The sequence below is a fragment of the Erpetoichthys calabaricus genome, chromosome 10 (assembly GCF_900747795.2).
Source record: "Erpetoichthys calabaricus chromosome 10, fErpCal1.3, whole genome shotgun sequence".
NCBI classification, from domain to species: domain Eukaryota; kingdom Metazoa; phylum Chordata; class Cladistia; order Polypteriformes; family Polypteridae; genus Erpetoichthys; species Erpetoichthys calabaricus.
Window position 1 is genome coordinate 153,949,768 of NC_041403.2, and position 23,761 is coordinate 153,973,528.

Genomic DNA, 23,761 nt, shown 5'->3' on the forward strand with positions numbered 1-23,761 from the left:
GAAAAATTCCCTCCATCCCCTGCAGGTGGGAGCACTTTCAGCTACAAGCTCATTCGATTATAGTGCACTAAGAAGCACCTCGGGGGGTCTTTTCTGCTCACTGCCATCATGCAATTCAAAGCTTTCTCTTGAGATACTCTTTACGTTCATTTTGAAATTTCTGCACAATATACGCTTACTTCTTTTTATTGCTTGATCGATTGATTGATCAAATCATTTGTCCTGTGAGTTTGTATCCTTGTCTTTTATGTTTCTGCTGCTGTATGCATCTACATTTCCCCTTGGGATTAATAAAGTTTCTCTAATCTAATCTAATCTAATCTAATCTAATCTAAAACCATAACAAAAATTGATCAAAACACAACTATTTCACCCTGCTTTTGTTTGATTTTTGTAAGTACTACATTTCTCATTTTTATAAATGCAGCCCTCCGTCCTTTTTGTTATGATGTCTTACATCAGAGGACGTCTGCTATTTGTCCGCACATATTTAGCTGCGCTTTTGTGCAGCGCTGAGGAAGAACCCTGTGTTAAAGTGAATTAGGGATATGTGGGATTTTTAAAACAGTGAGGCAGCACAGACCCCCATGAGTGTAGGTGTGTGGCTGAGGGGGTCTCGATGAGGAATGTTGCTAAACATGCTTAACATCAAGTGGACTACAATGAGAGAGTAACAGGGAGTATCAGGGTTGAGGCAGAGTCAGTGCAAAGGACAGGAGGCAAGGAGATGGGGGAAACTCTGTGTGGAGCAACAGTCCTCCAGATAGGGGGGGTCTCACCTGTTGAGAATCACATAGGAGCAGGAGCTGCTGATCTCTCCGTTGCGGTTCCATGTATGGAATTGGATGGTGTTGGGACAGTAGTCCCCACAGACGGTGAGGGATGCTGGTGGTGGGCCAAAGAGGAGTTTGAACACACTAGCTGGAGTATGTCTCCATCTGCTGAGTGCACCTGATACGTCAATACAGAAGATGGGTTTAAGGAAGGATGCACTGGGGCTTTAGTTTGGAAGTAACTGATCTTGACTGGGTTTAAATTCTTCATTTTAACCCCTCCGATATGTTTTTAGTTTATGGATTATTAACCTCCACAAGAACACATTTTTATTGGATTTTATATTTATAGCAGAACTGACAATGCATCTTATTTCTTTGTTGGGCGCTGCATAAAGACAGTGAGCACTGTTAGCTTGTGTGTGTCCTCATTGCATAGTCATGACTACCGATGTCCCGAGTTTAAGGAAAACACCAAGGCTGCAGGCCACCCAAGCATCACAAGTTGGTGGCAGCAGTGGGATTGACTTCTGGCAGTGAGGAACGAAGGTAGACGAGACAACGGAAAGTGGATCTGGGGCCTGAATGAAAAGAAACTAGTGAATAACTGAACGTTCAATTAACTGATTATTTATTTACTAGACAAAGAGCCCGTTTCGACAACGTAAGATGAAACGGGCACAAGTGGAATAGTAATAAGTATAAGCACCACAAACCTGATATAGGTGTATTGAATGAATGCGTAATTGAATTAGAATGTATAATTAGGCCTCGAGCTGTAGTCGAAATCGCCTTTCAGGCCTCTAGAGCTTTAATTGAAGTCGCCTTCTCTTTGAATTTTCGCGGCCGTAAATCCGCCGCCTGCCGCGATGTTGGGGTTGGATGTCGGTCTCGTAAGGTTTTTCGGGCAGCTGCGCAGAAGGCGACTGCGTATTTGGCTTTGGACGTGTGGGGGTTTTAGATATGCTTTTAGTGCAGGTGGGCAAGGGCTATACCAGTGGTTCTCAAACTGTGGGGCGGGCGCCCCTAGGGGGGCACAAAGTAACAAAAAGGGGGCACGAAGATGTGTAAAAAAGAAAACAAGAATTGAAAATATGAAAAATACATCTATTGAAACCAAAACAAATTAACTTAAACTACATTCTGATACTAGAAAAATAAATATAGAGTTAGATAAATGTCGGTAAAAGTTAAGTAGGTATAATAAAATATGCATCTATGATATATCATTAATTAAAAAAGAACAAATTGGTATTAGTGAGCTCCTTTTTAAAAAAAAAAACGTTAGGGGGGCGCGATTAAAACTGTTATGAAAACTTGGGTCGCAAATACTTAAAGGTTGAGAAACGCTGGGCTATACCATGGATACTGGGCAACCCGGGCATCAGAGACCCCCCCCCAACCCTAACCCTTTAATGTGCCTGCCTTGATTAAGTTTGTATTACAATAATTCTAATTACTCAGCCCTAATGGAGCCACCTGACAGCCACAGCGAGATACAGCAGGACCCCCAACTTTTGCGACTCTCTTTTTCCTAAATGTTGCAAGCAGATGCTTTGAGCTTTCCGCTGATTGACTGACATGAAATATAACAGAAAGTCTGGGATTTCAAAATGAAAAAACCCGAATGGCTTTTGAATGACAGTCTCTAAGCATGTAATTATATTGCATATGAACAATGGCACATTAGCCTTGAAGCACTTTCGGATTTGTTTTGTTTTTTTTTTTTTGCTATAGCCAGCATGTGATTTTACAAAAGCAAAAACTACACAAAGACCAAAACCACATAATCTGATCATTTACAGCAAAATACCTCATTATCAAAAATGAGCCTGTGCGCTGACAAGTTTCTCTAAAATGAGGCAATCGTTTTTGCGCATCATGCATAATTCAAATATGATTGTCCTTTGTGATGATATTCGGCGTCTGTTGGTTTGGACTTTGTAATCATCTCTCAGTTTGGTTATCTAGCTGAACAATTAACATAAATGCCTGGCAGGAAAAGGAGGCAAATTAGGTGCCTTTATGGGGGCTGTTGGTTAAAACCAAACTGACTGCCATTATGAACAATACTGCACATCCTCTCTGTGACACACCAACACTAAGGACTTCCAGCCAATGAATCATTCAGCAGAAGTGTGTCAAGAGACGTGAGTGGGGGGCTCCATTATACCAACAGCAATACGTCTGCATAAGGCCTCACTGTGTCCATGATTGCCAGAGTCAGAAACTCCCTTTCTTTTTCATTTACTTGCTTTATAGTCACTATAAACAGACAAGCCTGTGGCCACATTCAAGGTTGGTTTGTACCTTCTGCTCAGTGCTGCATCGATAGACACCTGAGATCTTGAGATGAACAAAGTGGGAAGAAAAGACTGCCAGGCATTTATGTTATTTGATAAGGATAGTGAAAAAAATGGGTGTGTTGTGTGTCATTGCTCCAATTAGGAAGCTTTTTAAACTTAATTGCCTTAAGGAATCAAAAAAATGAATATTTAAAATAAATAAATAAACAGGCTGCAACTAGCAGTTATCACATAAGGTGGATTATTCTGCTAATTCTATGTAATGCCAGCCATGGATAACACAGTCGTTGGCATCAGTACCCTTGCAACTGTTGGGTCCCAAAGCGGCTTATTCTGATCGGTGCTTCAGCAGAGCCAAGAGAAACAAAACAGAAACACCACAGATGGCAGGCCTGTGCTTCACTAGGTGGCAAAATCAAAGGGACAGTTTGGAGATGCCAACTAACTCAAGAAAATGACTCCAGTGAAAAAGGAGTCGAAAAGGAGTCCAGTGAATGGCTGCAGAGTGACACTCAAATTAAACTTGAGGCTGGCATCAGTCTATAGATCTGTCTGATAGATAAATAGTGCCTTGTATCCAACTATCCATCTGTTATGTAGTGCCTTTCACATGTGTCTACTCTAATTTAACTCTATATCTATCTATCTATCTATCTATCTATCTATCTATCTATCTATCTATCTATCTATCTATCTATCTATCTATCTATCTATCTATCTATCTATCTATCTATCTATCTATCTATCTATCTATCTATCTATCTATCTATCTATCTATCTATCTATCTATCTATCTATCTATCTATCCAACTGCAACATGGACCCTGTGAAAGTCACGGCTTATGCTGATGATCTCGCAGTTGTCATCTCAGGCCAAAAGGATTTGGACAAACTAACTGACTTTCTGCGGAATTACAGTAAAGCGTCATCGGCCAAAATTAACTGGAATAAAAGCAGTGCAGTGCTGGTTGGGAACTGGACAGGATGTAGTCCTCCTCGACTGGAAGGGGGTCTGCAGTGGACCACTGGGGGTTTCCTGTACTTGGGAGTCCATATCGGAGATGACCACTACATCCAAAAGAACTGGGAGGGTCTGTTGGACAAGGTTACAGCTCGGCTCGCTAAGTGGAAGTGGATCCTCCCTCAGTTATCTTATAGAGGACGGATGCTGATAATTAATAACCTGGTGACCTCCAGCCTGTGGCACAAATGTATTTGTCTGCAACCTCCACCTGTGCTTGTTCAGCAGATACAAGAAGCAATCATGGATTTCTTTTGGAATGGTACCCATTGGATACGGAAGGGAGTGGTATTCTTGCCGTTGGATGAAGGAGGACAAGGACTTATTGACATTACCAGCAGGATTGCTGCTTTCCGCCTTCAGACCATTCAGAAACTGCTGTACCCTGTTGAGCAGAGCCAGTGGATGAACTTGGCCGTACTTTTCTTTAAACAGGCCAGGCATATGGGACTTGGTAAAAGTTTACTGCTCTGCCATTTTGATAAGATCGGGACTTTACATGTGCCAGAGTTTTATAAAAGCCTTCTAGCAGCGTGGCAACTGCTGTTGATCAAAAAGGACTGTGATGACCTTTCCTCTTTTTGGGTCCTTGATGAACCGCTGCTCTACAATCCTGCTGTTGGCACTGCTACAGGACTTTCTGAAAGCTTTATTCATCATTTCATAATACATAGAATAACCACAATAAAGGACATAATTGACTGGGAAAATTACACTTGGAAAAGTGCACAGGTGGTAGCAGAGGAGACAGGAGTGCACTCAGTGCGCCTCATGGAGAAGTTTCTGTGTCGGATACAATCATCACTGGACGGGGAATCCATGACACTCCTGCACAGAATGTTCACCTCACGATTGAAACCAAATGATGAAACGCCATTTCCAACGCTTACTGTATCTCCAGCTGTTGAACTGAGGGACGGTGTGACCAATGTTTTAGCATTACGGTCTCTTGAGGCGTTATCTCTGCCTACGGTGCCAGGGAAGCAGCTCTACAGGATCTGCGTGAAGGTGAACAACCAGGAACAGCTGAGGACACGAAGACACGACACACCTTGGAGAGACAAACTCGGAGCCCCTCAAGGACTAAACCCCGCCTGGAGGTCGTTGTACAAGCCACCATTGGCCAGTAGGGTGGGAGACCTGCAGTGGAGGTTGGTGCATGGGATATTAGCGGTGAACTCCTTCTTATCGATTATATGTCCGGGGGTTTCTGATTGCTGTCCTTTTTGTGGTCTGAGGGAAACTGTGTTTCATGCTTTTATGTACTGTGAGAGACTCAAGACCCTCTTTAGTGTAATTGAAAGAACAGTAGAAGGGCTGGGGGTCCCGTATAATAGCACGGTGTTTGTGTTTGGGGTGAGAATTACAAGACAAACAAGAGAAAATATGAACTTAATTAATTTTATTATCGGGCAGGCAAAACTGTCAATATGGAAGACCCGTAAAAACAAAATTACTGGGAGTGGGATTGAAGACGTTGTTGTTTTTTTTAGAAAAGTGTGTGAAAGTAGGATATTAGTGGATTTTAATTTTTATAAGTCTACAAATAACTTAGCACAGTTTAAGGAATTGTGGTGCGTAAATAATGTACTTTGTAAATGTGATGAAGATTATTATTTACAATTTGTGCTCTGATTTTGGTGTTTTGTTTTTTACTTATTTATAACTTTGGGATAATAAAGAATACGAAGGATAAGTGGGATTGGAGGGTGGAAACAATGGGAGGGATTAGATAAATATATATATAGATTTTATTCTAAAGAACAATTTGAGTATGTAATGTTTTGAAACTGAATATTCATAAATAGGAATGTGTGTAAATGTTTTCTGTATGACTTAAGATTGAGTTTGGTTTACTGTTATGATTTATTTTCTGTGTTTATTCAATAAAGTTTGGTTTTAAAAATAAAAAAAAATAAAATATCTATCTATCTATCTATCTATCTATCTATCTATCTATCTATCTATCTATCTATCTATCTATCTATCTATCTATCTATCTAATAGTATATTTCATATTTATTTATCTATTATAATACATTTTATTTTCCTTACATCAGTTAGATGAAAGGACGATTAAGAACTTCGGTCTCTGCCTTTTCTAGCTGGGGGGACAGTGACTTCACTTCCAGGGTCTTCTGAGAGCCCCATCCCTTCTGCTGCCATCCCTATATAAATGCCACGATGGCCAGAAGCCGGGGTTCAGTTGAAGATAAATGGGCAAATCTGCCACTTGTGCCCATCCGTCTACACTCAATAACCCATAATGACAAAGTGAGAACCTGTTTTCAGAAAGGTTTACAAATTTATTCACTTAAAAAGCTGAACTCTCTCATTCATGTAAGTATTCAGACCCTTTGCTGTGAAACTCCAAATTGTGCTCATGTGAATCCTGTTTGCTTTAATTCTCCTTGAGATTTGTCTAGAACTTGATTGAAGCCCACCAGTGTCAAACTGAATTGAATGGCACAGCTACACCTGTGTTGATAAGGTCCTAAAATTCACACTGTATGTTATGACAAAAAAAAAAACAAGCCATGAAGTCCAATAACTCTCTGTGGACTTCTGTGATTACTTTATGGTGAGTCTAAAAAGCAGGAGAAGCTTTCCCTGGAGTTTCCTGGAGCACAGCAAATTGTGAAATGGAAGAACTCTGGAACCACCAGGCCTCTTCCTAAAGTTGGCTGTCCAACCAAACCGAGTAACTGGGCAAGAATGGCCTTGGATAAAGGAGGCAATTTTAACAGAGCGAGCTTAAGAAGGCCTCTGTTGGGATGGCAGAATCTGTTGGAAGGATGACCAACTCAGCAGCACTTCATCAATCGGACATTTATGGTAGAGTGGCTGGATATAAGTCACTCTTAAGTAACAGGCACATGGCAGCACGTTTGGACTCTGGCAGTATGAAGATAAAGAATCTCTGGTACGATGAGACAAAAGTTGAACTCTTTGGGCAGAACTGCCCAACACGATCCCTATGGCGAAGCACGGTGGTGGCAGCATCACTCTATGGGGGTGCTGCTCAGATTTGAGGGAAGGATGAAAGCAACCAAATACAGATAGGATCTTGAAGAAAACCAGCTCCAGAGTGCACACAACCTCAGACTGAGGTAATGGCTCATCTTTCAGCAATGACCTGAAGCTTACAGCAAAGCCTCTGAGAGTGCTTGAGTAGCCCAGCCAAAGCCTAGACTGAAACCCCACACAACATGTGTGGAGAGACCTGAAGATGGCCGCTTAACTGAGAATTCCCTACAAATGTAGCTGTGCTTGAGAGGATCTGCTAGAAAGGATGGGAGCAACTGCCCAAATCCAGGCATATAAATGCTTGTAGAGACTTACTCCATGATGACTCAAAGCTGAAATGGGCTTCTACAAAGTACAGAATTAAGGGTCTGAACACTATCCGTTCATGATCTTTAGTAAACTTGAAAACCTTTACCTTTCTGGTAACATGTTTTCACTTTGTGTAGACTGATAATAATAATAATCATAATCATCATAATCATAATCATAATGATAATAATAATAATCATAATCATCATAATCATAATAATAATAATAATAATCATCATAATAATACATTTTATTTATATAGGGCCTATTCCAAGTGGCAAATTTCTCCATTTAAAATGTAATCTACAACACCATAAAGTGTGCGGAGAGTGAAGGGGTTGGAATAGTTTCAGAATCCACTGTAAATCTATTATATAATAAAATGCAAAGATCTGCGCGTCATGTAATCTGATTGGTCAGTTTGACTTTGCTGACATGATTGAAGTGGAAGGGTGAGACAAACAAGGAGATGTGAAAGCATTAGAGACACACTGGGAGTCGCCTTCAAAAAAGAGGACAGGAGGCATGCAAGGTACCTTGAAATGCCAGAATCTGAGAAGCCGGCCTTAACGGAAAGCGGTCAAGAGCAGGAGTGCCGGGCACAAGAGGTTCAGACACACAAAGATAACCGGGGAAAGAAGGTACACATATGGCAAGAGATATCCAATATTTTCAAATTATTCTATTACCTTCTTTCAACAGGTCACCCGGCTAGTGTTTAGATGGAATGCCACAAAACTGTGTGACAATTCCCTTCAAAGGGGACACTTTGAAGCCTAATTTTGGAACCATTTTGAAAAGATCAGGTCGTTTAGCCCATCAAACTTCATTATTTCATTGAGTCCACTTTTGAAGGCCCCTGAAGTCCTGCTATCTTCCTATACCATTTGTCTGTGCTTCGCTGTATTGACCCTGACCTTAATTTGTGTTATGCCTCCTAACATCCACAAGTTGGTGAAAAAAAATGAAATATATAGGTCAGGCTAGGTCAAATTGTGGAGCATGCACTGGTACAGCGTGTTGCCGCACCCACCACACAACAAAACAGATCGGGATTCTGGTTGGAAATCCCCACAAACAGATACGCAATCCAGCCTCACCCATTGGAAATGGTCATCTATCTGCCACACCAGGTATTACATGGGTATCCTCATGGCCAGGTCCAGCTGCTTGGGTGTTCAGCAATCTCATTGAGATTGCACAGGTGGTGGACCAGCTGAGGGTAGGGAAGGCTGCAGGGATCTGTGGTATCGATGTGAACTCTTCCTGGCATTGCAAGTAATCTTTGCTTCCATTTGTTAGTTGAGTGCCATCCCAACTGACTGGAAAACGGTATTTATCATCCCTATCTGGAAAGGGAAGGGTGATCGCCTAGATTGCGGCAACTACAGGGGGTAACACTGCTCTCGGTGCCGGGTAAGGTCCTTGCTAGGGTCATCCTCAATAGGATTCATGATCACTTGCTCACCTACCACGACCGGAGCAGTCTGGTTTTACACCTAAGAAGTCTACCATCAGCCGCTTTGTGGCACTGAGGGTTCTCATCAAGCACAAACGCGAATATCGGCAGAGTTCTTTGCAGCTTTTGTCGATTTTCGTAAAGTATTCGACTCGAATATTCGAATATCCCGATACTTCATGGGATCCCCTCAAAGTTGTAGGATATCATATACACTGGTACTGTGAGTGCTATGCAGAGTGGAGGCAGAACCTCTGTGATTTTTCCAGTTGATTCTGGGGTTCGTCAGGGGTTTGTTCTTGCTCCTACTCTGTTCAATGGTTGCATGGACTGGGTGTTCGGCAGGGTCGTGGGGTCCAGCGGCTGAGGGGCACCAATGGGAGAAGAGATTCTCTGATTTTCACTTTGGTAACAATGCTGTGATGTTCGTGGAGTCAATGGAGGCTCTGATCGGGGCTCTCGAGAGTCTAGAGTGTCTGGGCTTCTGAGTGTCTTGGATAAAAACCAAGAGCTAGGGATTTAATGACCACTTGGGTGTAGTGGTATATATAGATACATAGCAGAATATATATATATATATATATATATATATATATATATATATATATATATATATATATATATCTGCGGTGGGTTGGCACCCTGCCCAGGATTGGTTCCTGCCTTGTGCCCAGTGTTGGCTGGGATTGGCTCCAGCAGACCCCCGTGACCCTGTGTTCGGATTCAGCGGGTTGGAAAATGGATGGATGGATGGATATATATAGATATATATATATATATATATATAGAATAAAAATAAACAAATTTTTGAAAAATATAAATCAACCACAATCTTTAGTATTTTTGCAATTCATAACACGGTATAAACTGTGTTTCCAGCTCCATTTATGATATTTGTATTTCAGCATTGTTACGTTTTCATATAGTGCCTTCTAAAGAGGATCACAGGTGTGAATTAATACAAATAGCAATGTTTCATTTCCCAGTTGGAAATTTTATGTTAACGCCCTTCCCAGTTTGATAATATGAGGAAGAGAAAGCTACCCCAAGTCTCTGAGTCGTGACATAATTCTGACCTTTCACATCTCTCTCTCTATATATATATATAAAACTAGCTGTCCCCTGCAGCTCCGCCCACGTAGTAGTGAAACACAACAAACTTTTGAAAAATTAAGTAAAAAAAATGTTATTCTGGCCAAGTGGGAGGTAAGTCTGTGGCAACGTCAAACGTTGGCACTGTATCTGATCGTGTTCAGCTCTGACAGGAGCGCGTCCCCCACGTAGGGAGAAAAGCAAACAGCAGCTAATACTCTAAAACACACATAGCTCTGATCTCTCTCTCAAAAACATTAAACGCCACCCCTTAACAATCTGTAGATGATAATGTCTGATGACCAAACAGGTATGGCTAGCTAAGCAAGGGCAAGTCACACTCCAAAACGCAGAGGTAGAACGCCTCCCCACTCCTGACGTCATGCTTCCCCCTTCCCTCGGCCCATAGCCTCTGTCTCAGATTAGCGTGAATATATCGCCCGTGCAAGAAAGCTATAATTCTTAGCACAACGAGAGAAGTTGCAAAATCAACCGGAATGTTCAGGCAAATTATATAAAAAAATTAATTAAGTTGTTTTCTTGTTCGCTAGCTAAGCAGATGTAAGATACGCCCCGAGGCTGGCGCGTGAGTGAGCAGGGATCTGACCCCCTCCCCTTGGCCTGGTGCAGCTCTCTCGGATTTGTGCAAATAAATCGGTGCCACAAGCGAACTATGATACTTAGCATGATGAGAGAAGTAGCAAAATCAACTGGAATGTTCAAGCAAATTCTAGAAAAAACCTGATCTAATTCTGTTAAGTAGTTCTCTCGTGAAAGCGGACAGACAGATATACAGACAGGCAGACGTTAGATTTTATATATAGAGAGATATAGATGGCATCCGGCGTCTGGTGTCTGATGTCCATCCCCGGGTGTAATGGCATCTGGTGTCCACAAGAGGGTGAGAATGTCCAATAAACAAAGGAAAAAGGAAGCACAAAGAAAGAGGAATGCAAGGGCTTGACTGAAACAGACGGTCTCTCCATTGCACAGGGATTTCAAAATGCTGGTCAGCCACAAATATAAAATAACAAAATATGAAACAACTTGATCACCTCCGGGTGCTCCGGTTTCCTCTTACAACCTGAAGACATGCAGAAGATATGGACTGGCGACTGGCCTCTGGTGAGCGCCTGTGTGTTCATCCTGCGATGCGATTGCTCCTTGTCCAGGGATTGTCCTTGCCTTATGCCCAGTACTTGCTGGGATACGCTCCAGCTTACTGCAGCTCTGCTCAGGATAAGCAGATTTAGAAAACAGATGGATGGATGGATGGATAAACCTGGTCGGCTAGAAATGGCATTTTTGAAGGTCAAATTGTGTGTTGTTTCTTATTGACTCCCTTTATGCTTTGTAAAGCGGAGATCAGTCTGTCTGTCTGAGTTGCATTGTAAAATCATTGATTGATGAATTGAAAAATTGATAATTTAATTGAGTGATTGATTATTACTTCTAATGTGTACTTTGTAAAGATTCATATAAATGAAGAGTTCGTTGATTGGGTGTGTTTTGTCTTCTTCCTGAATGATTCTGTAAATAGATTTGTGATAATACAGTGTGTGAAAGGTACAACTTCAAATAAATAATCGACTGATCGGGCTGGTTTTGTGTGGATACTCTCTGAACCATTTTGTTATGTTACAGCCTTATTCCAAAATGGATTAAATTCATTTTTTCCCTCAGAATTCTACACACAAGACCCCATAATGACAACATGAAAAAAGTTTACTTGAGGTTTTTGCAAATTTATTAAAAATAAAAAAACTGAGAAATCCCATGTACATAAGTATTCACAGCCTTTGCTCAATACTTTGTCGATGCACCTTTGGCAACAATTACAGCCTCAAGTCTTTTTGAATATGATTCCACAAGCTTGGCACACCTGTCCTTGGCCAGTTTCGCCCATTCCTCTTTGCTCATTCCTCAGGTTGGATGGGACGCGTCGGTGCACAGCCATTTTAAGATCTCTCCAGAGATGTTCAATCAGATTCAAATCTGGACTCTGGCTGGGCCACTCAAGGACATTCACAGGGTTGTCCTGAAGCCACTCCATTGATATCTTGGCTGTGTGCTTAGAGTCGTTGTCCTGCTGAAAGATGAACCGTCGCCCCAGTCTGAGGTCAAGAGTGCTCTGGAGCAGGTTTTCATCCAGGATGTCTCTGTACATTGCTGCAGTCACCTTTCCCTTTATCCTGACTAGTCTCCCAGTACCTGCCGCTGAAAAACATCCCCACAGCATGATGCTGCCTCCACCATGCTTCACTGTAGGGATGGTATTGGCCTGGTGATGAGCGGTGCCTGATTTCCTCCAAGCGTAATGCCTGGCATTCACACCAAAGAATTCAATCTTTGTCTCATCAGACCAGAGAATTTTCTTTCTTATGGTCTGAGAGTCCTTCAGGTGGAAAACTCCAGGCGGGCTGCCATGTGCCTTTTACTAAGGAGTGGCTTCCGTCTGGCCACTCTACCATACAGGCCTGATTGGTGGATTGCTGCAGAGATGGTTGTCCTTCTGGAAGGTTCTCCTCTCTCCACAGAGGACCTCTGGAGCTCTGACAGAGTGACCATCGGGTTCTTGGTCACCTCCCTGACTAAGACCCTTCTCCCCCGATTGCTCAGTTTAGATGGCCGGCCAGCTCTAGGAAGAGTCCTGGTGGTTTCGAACTTCTTCCACTTATGGATGATGGAGGCCACTGTGGTCATTGGAACCTTCAAAGAAGCAGACATTTTTCTGTAACCATCCATCCATCCATTTTCCAACCCGCTGAATCCGAACACAGGGTCACGGGGGTCTGCTGGAGCCAATCCCAGCCAACACAGGGCACAAGGCAGGAACCAATCCCGGGCAGGGTGCCAACCCACCGCAGGACACACACAAACACACCCACACACCAAGCACACACTATGGCCAATTTAGGATCGCCAATGCACCTAACCTGCATGTCTTTGGACTGTGGGAGGAAACCGGAGCGCCCGGAGGAAACCCACGCAGACACGGGGAGAACATGCAAACTCCACGCAGGGAGGACCCGGGAAGCGAACCCAGGTCTCCTTACTGCGAGGCAGCAGCGCTACCACTGCGCCACCGTGCCGCCCATTTTTCTGTAACCTTCCCCAAATTTGTGCCTCGAGACAATCCTGTCTCGGAGGTCTACAGACAATTCCTTTGACTTCATTCTTGGTTTGTGCTCTGACATGAACTGTCAACTGTGGGACCTTATATAGACAGAATGTGAATACTTATGTACATGTGCTTTCTCAATTTTTTTATTTTTAATAAATTTACAAAAATCTCAAGTAAACTTTTTTCACGTTGTTATTATGGGGTGTTGTGTGTAGAATTCTGAGGAAAAAAATGAATTTAATCCATTTTGGAAAAAGGCTGTAACATAACAAAATGTGGAAAAAGTGATGCGCTGTGAATACTTTCCGGAAGCACTGTATGTTCGATCTCTTTTCACTTTTACCTTTTCATCAATATCGCATTGAATTTTGGTTCCGTGTTTTGGAGTTACATCGTGACAATGCAACGTATAACTGTCCGTGAGTGAATATCGTTTCTTTCTCTCTACAAGAAATGTTTCTGACATAACCATGCAGGACTTTTGCATAAGCTCTTGTCTCGTCTGGCTTCCGGCCCCAGGCGTGGTTACATCACTTGGCACAAAGACTCGTCTCGCGGGATGTGAAAGTGTCTCTGAGACAATCACGTCTTGTCTCCTTCCAAGATTTTTTTTTATAATAGAGAGATGTGTACAGGTTTGAGTCCAAAACAGACTTAACTGGTGAGGTTGAGATGGTGAGTATTTAAACTGCAGCAGAAGAAGTGAGGTAATTATGACCAGAACTGAAAGTGACGTCATGGGGCTCCTGACCAAAATGACGTCATGGAGGCCAGGCAGAATAATTGCCCATAATGGGTCTGTAGTGTAAGAAGAGAAAGGATCAGTGCACCTCACCAGCCCCTGGTCTGGCATAGAACTACCTTCCTTCGAGCCCTTTAGCTGCCTCCCATGCGCACGTGTGTGACAATGTCTTTTACAAAATGTATGTATAGTTTGCAGAGAATTTGTGGTAAAACCAATGAATGGTAGTATTTAAAATAAATTATCACTAAATGTGAAGTGGTCTATACCTAAAACTTTCTTTAAATGTTAGTGGCAGTGGTGTTTTGGTATTGCAGGAGCCATAACCGAATATTCCTTTATGTGTTGTGGCAGATGGCCAGGACCCTTACCTGACCGGGATGCCTTCATAAAGGAAGTACCGGGGGAGAGAACAGGCACAGGGCATTATCTCATCCAGAGCTCTAAATGGCAGCCCTCCTGGGATGCAGTGGTGCAATGTATTCCAACAGGGCTTCATGGGAGTTGGGGTTCAGTATAGCCCTGTTGGGTCCCACCAGGGGGTGCTGCAGGGATTCCTTGTCGAGCTTCCGCTTCATCCGGAAATGCTTCCAGGCAACTACACCAACAGGCAACCGGAAGTACTCCCGGGTGCAGGATGAAAAAAGCCAGGAGCCAGAGTCGGGAGGGAGAAGACGACACTTGCTGGAGGAGGAGTGGAAGAGGAAGCAGAGAGAAAGAGAGATAGAGACGAGAAAGAAAGAGACAAGAAGAAAAGGCACTGCTGTGTGCTGCTTTTATTACTGATGTTTGTTGTATGTGCTGTGCTGTGGGAAATGCTTGAAAAGTGTTTCCCACTGAAATAAAGCCTATTTGTGTGTGGATGCTGGACTTGTGTCTGTGTCAGGTTTTGGGAGCTGGTACGTCCCCCTGCAGGCCTCCATGTCCAGACTTCTTTAACATTAATATCATATTTTCCCACCAATAATGTCAATCTCTTTTTTGCTAATGACTAGTGAGACGTGCAAGTTCACCCATCGTTTGTGTCACAAAGAATTGGGATCCGGGTGCAGATGGTTGCAGAAAAATTTTGACTTGATGTTTACACAATGGATCTGGTTATTATAACCCTTAACTCATTCATATGATTTCCTTATCTTCATGCGAATAAAAAAAAAAATCAAAACAGGCAACACAGCACTGCGGAAAAGAATTAAGCATGTTGGCATCAGATCATTGCACTTCTGTTCTGCCAAGAGCTGAAGAGTGGAAGACCATGGGGGGGAAACTTTGTAAACAGATCAGATGATGATTCAGTGACTCGATAAAAAAGAGTCCGAGCCATCAATTCTAAGGGGCGTCTAAACCCACAACATGGACAGAAATGAAGGCCAGCAAACAGTCGTAAGTTCGTAGCTGTAGGACAGACTGTGTCACACACAGCTTAAGGGCTTAAGAGATTGCAACACTCCACCGAGACTTGAGGTGGGGCTGTCTAATAACAAACTCTCTTCTCCTCGGTCTGCACAAAGGAAGATTGACACCTTTCCATTTGTGACGTCACTTCTGGGGTGCAACCACCTGGACCCACCTCTTCCTCCCAGAATCCCATCAAAATCGGAAGAACCACCATCTCGGGCAGCCTGCCTGATTGAATTAGTTGGAACGACTCAATCGCATTACTAACATGCGTTTTCTTTCCTTTTTTTTAACCTGTGTTCCAGATGGATGGGGACCCTACCTAGCCGGGACAACTGGATGGTCCCTGTGATGGATAATACCTCCCCTGGGCCACAAGGGGGCAACTGCCCGGGTCTGCTTATGGGCCACTGGACCGGAGCTGGGACACTCATCCCTACCAGACAATGTGGCCACTGCCAGAGGGCGCCCAGACAGCTGTGAAGTCCTGGATGGCAGCACTTCCGCCACACCAGGAAGTGCTGCCGGAAGAATTCCCAGGGGCACCCGGAGTGCTTCTAGGGGCTCTCTTGACACTTCCGCCACACCAGGAAGTGTCGTCATGGGGAGCACCTGGAGTTCATCCGGGTCGGTATATAAGGGACCTCCTCCCTCCAGAAGCTGAGCCAGAGTTGGGAGGAAGGAGACGAAGCTTGTGAGGAGGGGAGAGGAGGTCATTGAAAAAGAGAAAGAGAGAAAGGAAGAGAGTTGGTGGATGAAGGCATTGTGGTGCTTTGGAGAAATAAAGAAGTGTTTTGGACATTCTGGTGTCTGTTTGTCTGTGTCCGGGGGTATGCTTTCCACACCTGATAATAGACAGGGTTAGCTTTCAAGGTGCCCCAAAACTCTTTAATCTCTTTTGTCTTTTTATTACAACTGACACTATCTATTCTTTTGCTATGGCAGGGCCAGAACCTCCTAATACCAATTTACATGGAAGGACCCCTCGCCAGAAAGCAGCTTTGTATCTCATTTGATCAGATGATCGATTCCAGACCTTGTAACCCATCTCTCAGTGATACGACAAAACAAAGGCCCATAACTCAAGGATGAGTAACATGGATAGACTCAACTTTGCACAAATGGTCAACCTAAAGGATGGGCTTATGTCCACTCCAGGAAACCAATGAATGGTAAGATCTCAATTCCTTCATTTTACAAACCCTTGTAAAACCCTAATTCACCGCTCTTCTCTTCAATCTACATCTCAACCTGGACGTAACATTGGCTGTCTATAGCTAGAACCCATAGCCTATAGGGTGTAAAGCAATCCCTTTGCTTCAAAAGAGCAACTGTTATGGACTTGAAGGGTGGGATACCTGTCTGAAGTGGCATTGGATAAAGTTGCCATCAGTCTAATCTTGTTCAGGAATAGCAGAGTGCATACGCAAGAGAGACACCACACATAAAAGTCATGCCTTCACCCCACAAACAACAGGAGCTCACTGATCACCAGCACACCCAGCAGGAGTAACTTTGATAGCAACCACGGACACTGTATGTGTGTAAAAACCTCAAATTGTTGAAATGAATGCAGTGAATATGTAAAAAATAATAAAAAACATACATTTTTAATTTGGAAAACAAGCACAGAGAATACAGACTTGAACGTGTTGATCACCATATTCCCACATTCATGTTCACACTACATCTCGACATTCAAGCACTTGTGCCCTTTCCTCCATCTCCATTGTTCCGCAAACTTTAGATATTTTTAGTTATTTATTCCTCGTCGCCAATTTTCTCCACATGGCCAAGCATACTGTATGTCACTTGCTGTCCTCTAGAGCAACTTCAGGAATAAAATACCAAAAAACGAGGAAAATGAATTCCCAATGAAGACAGTGTGTATACTCGGGATACTGTGTAGAAAGAAACATTTTCTGCGTAAATATATTACTCGTCAATTCAATAAGGAGTTACATTAGCATGCAGGTACAGTATACTGTACGTCAGTGGTTCTCAAGTTTAAAGAAAACACCAAGGCTGCAGGCCACCCAAGCATCACAAGTTGGTGGCAGAGTGGGATTGACTTCTGGCAGTGAGGAACGAAGATAGACGAGACAACGGCAAGTGGATCTGGGGCCTGAATTAAAACAAACCAGCAGGGACTTACTGTGAATAACTGAACGTTCAATTAACTGATTATTTATTTATTGCTGTATTTTTACATTTATTAAAGTTTTTATTCTTATTAATGTTTTGTGTTTTTTAGTAGGGCTTGGGATTTTTTTTTAGTATGGGGTTTTAGATATGCTTATAGTGCAGGTGGGCAAGGGCTATACTCATCCATCTATGTGCTATGCACCCATCTACCATTACTGCCTTCTTTCCACAGATGGCAAAACATGCAAATAATGATAATAAGAATTGATTATATTTACAGTACATATAGCTCTTTTCTAACTACTCAGAGAGCTTTACATAGACAGTGTAGCATCCACCTGGAAGGTATGATGGCCGTCATTCCTGCACCAACACACTCGCCGCACATTAGCTCTTAGGGGGTGAAGGAGTGAGAGACATAGTTACACAGTTAGAGACATGAGATGATTAGGGGGGCAGAATGGACAAGGGCATGGTGGGCAATTTATCACAGACATCGGGAAACACACTACTCTTTATAAAGGGTGTCCATGGAGAGCCAAGTTCCTTGTGGCTCCATTGCCTGACCAAACACCATTTCATTCTGGGATGAGTTCTTTGCATATGAAGTTGGATCTTTGTACTTTGAAAAACTTCCCAATGTGTAGAATAAAAGAACAAAACTTCATTTTTACTGTATGGTGGGCTGCAGGATACCAACAAATTAAGAAAACCCATGTAACTGAATGTGTGCAGTGACAGCCCTTTGTATTTCACCAATCTATTATCATCTATTTGTGGTTATTTACTGCACGGAGACTGTTACAAATCTTAATAAATAAAGGGTCATTCCAGAACCTTCATGTGGATGGGTCTTCTGGAACCCAAAACTGGTTCCCCCATAGCATCGCTCTGAAGAACCGCTCTGGCACTTTTATTATTAGGAGTGAAGGCGTCAGGGTGGTTCTTCAGAACCTTGCCATAGGAAAATCAATTGAGGAGAACCCATCTCATGAGGCTTCCAGAAAGAACCTTTGTTTATTTAGATACGTAGCAGATGCCATAAACAAACATGAATAATTTACATCAGAATAATGAAACACCAATGGAGTCCTGTTTTCAAAAAGGACTCTTGCTGCATACAATCAACGCAGGCTGAGTTCAGATTTCTTGATCTTCTCGTATCCTACTTGGTAGCCTACTATATACATCTCATTATTCTGTTTTGTCCACATCATTGGAAACTTCTCAGAATCTAACCCAGAATGAAATGGTTCTTTGTCAAGCAAACTACCCAAGAAAATGCCATTCAAGAGTGTGTGTGTTTTTGGGGGATTCCTCCCACAGTCTGAAGACACCATGGATTGGCGATGTTAAATTATCCCTGGTGTGTGTGTGTGCGTGTGTGTGTGTGTGTGTGTATGTGTGTGTAGGGGGGTTTATTCCTGCCTTACACTCGCTGCTTACTAGAATGGACTCCAGCTTCTCTGTATGAATGAATAAAGGAATAGAATGTTTAACCAAAGGGGAAAATTAAGAATTAAGGTGTCATAAAAAGCATGTCTAGTAAAACGAAGGCAAAATAAGTCTGTTTCATTAGCAGTAGCAACTGAGTGTTAATTAAGAGCTATATAAATGTAATGAATCATTATTATTATTATTACTATTAATTGAAGACTAACGGAGAAAGTGGGCGGAATGAAAACTAACAAGCACTACGCTGCACTAAACCCGTCGAGAGTGCAGTCGGGCTGCAGGCAAATCACTCAAGAACCATCCATAACTTTACACGAGCCTCCTTAACGTGGAGGCTCAGATTCTCCGCAGACCCCAAGTCACCAAGTTAAGAAAGTGGACAGGAATACATACTGGTGAAGTCCACGCGGTGCACCAACTCGCAGGTACCATAACGGGAGTGAGAAATGAAGCCGGTACGGGTAGAACTTCTCCTTGGTTTACCTTCCATTATTTCTTTTAACTAAGTATATGATATTCACAACTTTAATCACTCAAACCAAGAGCTTTAAAAAGGTGGCAGCAACTAAAACCACGAATGTGAAAGTAGGACACGAAAGTATGTAGTTTTGTGAGATTAGAGTAGCACGGGCTTAATTGTGCCCCTATCTATCTATCTATCTATCTATCTATCTATCTATCTATCTATCTATCTATCTATCTATCTATCTATCTATCTATCTATCTATCTATCTATCTATCTATCTATCTATCTATCCTACAAAGCTTTAAATGACCTTGCGCCAAACTACAGTACATCAGTGACCTCCTCCATCACTATGTTCCTGCCCGCCAACTAAGGTCCTCTGATTCTGCCAATCTTGTTGTGCCCCACACTAATCTACACTCCATGGGTGACAGGGCCTTCAGCTGTATAGCGCCCAGACTCTGGAATGACCTACCGAAATTAATCAGATCAGCTGACTCCATGAATTGTTTTAAAAAACAACTCAAAACTCATCTGTTCAGGAAGGCTTTTAGCTCTACTTGACTTTATTACCCTTCTCTCAGTTTACTTCTCTGTCAAGATGCTCATGTAATCTGTGTGTGTGACCATCAATTATGTTGTCTGTTAGGCTTTTCTCGGCATTTACTATCTTACTCTTCTTTATTTATTTATCTGGTTTAGTACAATGCTATATACTGTATTACCTGCTGTTCTTTCTTAAACTCTGTGAAGTGCCTTGAGCATGGGAAAGGTGCTATATAAACAAAATCTATCTATCTATCTATCTATCTATCTATCTATCTATCTATCTATCTATCTATCTATCTATCTATCTATCTATCTATCTATCTATCTATCTATCTATATTAAAATTAATATCTATCTATCTATCTATCTATCTATCTATCTATCTATCTATCTATCTATCTATCTATCTATCTATCTATCTATCTATCATATAGTGCCTTTCATATCTTTTTATTATATAGTGCCTTTCACATCTATCTATCTATCTATCTATCTATCTATCTATCTATCTATCTATCTATCTATCTATCTATCTATCTATCTATCTATCTATATTAAAATTAATATCTATCTATCTATCTATCTATCTATCTATCTATCTATCTATCTATCTATCATATAGTGCCTTTCATATCTATTTATTATATAGTGCCTTTCACATCTATCTATCTATCTATCTATCTATCTATCTATCTATCTATCTATCTATCTATCTATCTATCTATCATATAGTGCCTTTCATATCTATTTATTATATAGTGCCTTTCATATCTATCTATCTATCTATCTATCTATCTATCTATCTATCTATCTATCTATCTATCTATCTATCTATCTATCTATCTATCTATTTATCTATCTACACGTGTTCCATGCAATTCCAGTCATGATCGGAGAGAGTATTTTTCCAGTCGAATGTCCCTCTCTCCACCCTAATGGAATTTGACTTTTACCTCACGTGCTCGGCTTTATGATACTGTAAACACAGTTAATGAAAGCAATTCTAACGAATAAAATCTTCCCCATTTCTTCCAGCGCATTTTCTCCCCTGCAGAGATCCGCTTCCAGAAACAAGAAGCGCCTGCCCAGCGCGAACGGAGTCTGCAGAATTACATAAAAGTGCGCTCTTATCCCTCCTAAAGATTCGTTAGAAGAAAGTTGAACAGCTCTGGGCAGAATCCTAAAAACCGCAAAGCATCAGCTCCCTCAAATTGATGTCAACCCGTCTAAATCACCCCCTAAACTCCTACACCAGCAAACCTTTAACTCAATGTGGATATTTTGTTTCTTTAAATTTGGTCAAACGATGTGTAGCTATGCGTTTTGTTGCACGCCGCTAATTCCCTTCATGGCCACTAAAGCCAGCAGGTGCCCAGTAGTGGCAAAACTCAGTGCATGTCAGGTGGGTGTTTGAGCTTCAGGTTTCACTCCAGCACTTCAAGCAGACTAAAATATGTTTAAGCTCACAACGGGTTACACGTCTCCCCTGCTGATAGCCATCCAACTCTTAAGGATCGCTGACACCACATCCATTTTATTTCAAAATCGTAATCGCCACTCACAAACTCTTCCTGTCAAATAGACAGGAGTGCCAACAGTTTATTAAAACATCAGACTGGACTGCCGAGCAAACCTTCCCCGTCCCTTCTGGTAGCGTCGATGGGCATACCTGCATTATGGTTTTGACCGTGGATTTGGGCACTATGGTGGTGCAGAGTTTAACTTCTCCGGCGTAATACTGTCCCATTATGAAAGGCATGGGGGTAGCTAGGAGAAGAGACGCTACCCAGATCGCGCTGATCAGTTTCTTGGTTCTGCTCCGGGACATGATGCTCTTCGCTTTAAAAGGGTGGCATATCGCCATGTACCTCTCCACGCTGAGACTGGCGACGTTCAGTGCGGTGGCATAAGAGCACGCGTCTCTCAAGAAGTAATAGCCTCTGCACACCGCGTCCCCAAATGCCCAGGGGTGGTGTACCCAGATGAAATTGTACAGTTCAATGGGCATGCACAGCACCAGTATGAGGAGATCGGAGATTGCCAGGCTTCCCAGGTGGTAGTGTACGGTGCTCTGCAAGTTCTGCAGTGTCTTTTTTGTTATTAAGATATAGAGCGTAACAGAATTCCCCAAAGAGCCAACACAAAACAATGAAATATAAATCACGGTGACCAAGACTTTAGAGTAAATATCCGTGTTCACGTCCAGGTCCTCCTCCTCGATGGTGTCGTTGGCGAAGTACGAGGCATTGGCTTCGCAGCGTTCGCAGGCAAAGTTCAGCGAGTTGTTACGAGAGGCAACGGGGGCCGAGGGGTTCATCGTAGCCGACATTTCTTGCTTCAGATCCCTTCGAGAAAAGGGTTCAGTCCTCGAAGGGTGCACAGTAGCCACGAAACGGTCTCCGATCACTCTCGCCGAAAGTTGCACCGCGTTTTGTGTTGCGGACACCACGGAGGTGTCTGTCGGTGGTGCTGCTGCCGCGGCCGCTGGGGCTTCAAATGCCGCTGCTGCTGCTGCTGCTGCTTCTGCTTCTGCTGCCGGCGCGGCTGAGACCTTGACGAGTGACGCACGGCGCGCGCTTTCATTCAGCAAAGTGGAGAAAGGAGCTTCTATTTTTGCATCGTTAAAAGGAAAATACCACTTTGGCACGGCGATTTTTTAAACCTTCGTTTACCACTTCTAGATCGGGGCTTTGTTACAGGATTTGCATTTTGTTTTAGTTTACACTCGCGCGGCAGCCTTTAGTTATGCGAGTGTGAATACAATATCATTCAGCGAGAAAGCGTATTTACATGAATCTTCTGGCAATAAATATTTACTTCCTGAATTTAACCGACGTCTTGATCTAAAGTCCTTACAGAATTTGAGATACAATTGGCTCCATTTCCACTTGGAGAACAGGCAGGTGAAGTGACTTGCTCAGGGTCACACAGTGTCAGCAGCGGGACTTGAACCCACAGCCTCAGGGTTTGAAGTCCAAAGCCTTACCACATACGAGACGATACCTAAAAAGCTATGCGTACTAATAATGATGGATGGCACACACAGTGGCTGCGAGGCCGACCCGGTCAGTCTCTTCATGATTGTGTGTATGTTCTCCCTTTGTGCACGTAAGCTTTGTCAGTGACACCTCTGCTTTCTGCAGGCTCAATCACCATCTCTGCGGACCTTGTCCGATACGATAAAAAAAAAGAACTCTTGGGGATATTCATCCAAAGCAACTTACAACATTTAAGTCACAACAGGTTACGATTTTTTTCCCCAATTTGAGGACTGACGGGTGAAGTGACTTGCTCATTGTCACACAGTATCAGCAGCAGGGCCGGATTTTCCTATAGGCTAACTAGGCTTCAGCCTAGGGCCTCAAGATCAAGAGGGGCCTACATTCAAATTGTTAGCAACATTTTATTATCTCTCATGTAATTTACAAACTTAAAAATGGAAGGTGAAAGGGCCTCATAAGTGGAATAGCCTAGGGCCTCTTTTCATATAAATCCGGCCCTGATCAGCAGTGGGATTCGAACCTACAACCTCAGAGTTTGAAATCCGAAGCCTTAAAAACTGCACTACGCATGCCTTAAGTCTGTCAGTCATTTCCTAACCGGTCGTCTTGAATAGGGTCAGAGGGTCCGCAGTGGGCGCAAAGTGGGGAAGAAACCCTGGAGATGGCGCCAGTTCATCGCAGGGCACACATGCACACACACAAGCACACAGACGCACGGACACACACGCACACATACAAGCACACGCATACACCTACAAGCACACGCACGCACGCACACACACGCACACATACAAGCACACGCATACACCTACAAGCACACGCACGCACACACACACACAAGCACACACAATCACACGCACGCACACATACAAGCACACGCATACACACGCGTA

At 42.8% G+C, this 23,761-nt stretch overlaps 1 protein-coding gene across 1 annotated transcript in view; it reads right to left on the reverse strand.

Moving 5' to 3' along the window:
* ntsr1 (neurotensin receptor 1 (high affinity)) overlaps nucleotides 1–22,509 on the reverse strand; it is a 331,861-nt gene extending 309,352 nt beyond the window's left edge. The window contains exon 1 of the mRNA XM_028812143.2: nucleotides 21,536–22,509. Within this exon, the coding sequence (XP_028667976.1) occupies nucleotides 21,536–22,195 (660 nt within the window). The 5' untranslated portion in view covers nucleotides 22,196–22,509. The remainder of the gene's footprint in view (nucleotides 1–21,535) is intronic.
* Between the last annotated feature and the right edge of the window lie 1,252 nt (nucleotides 22,510–23,761).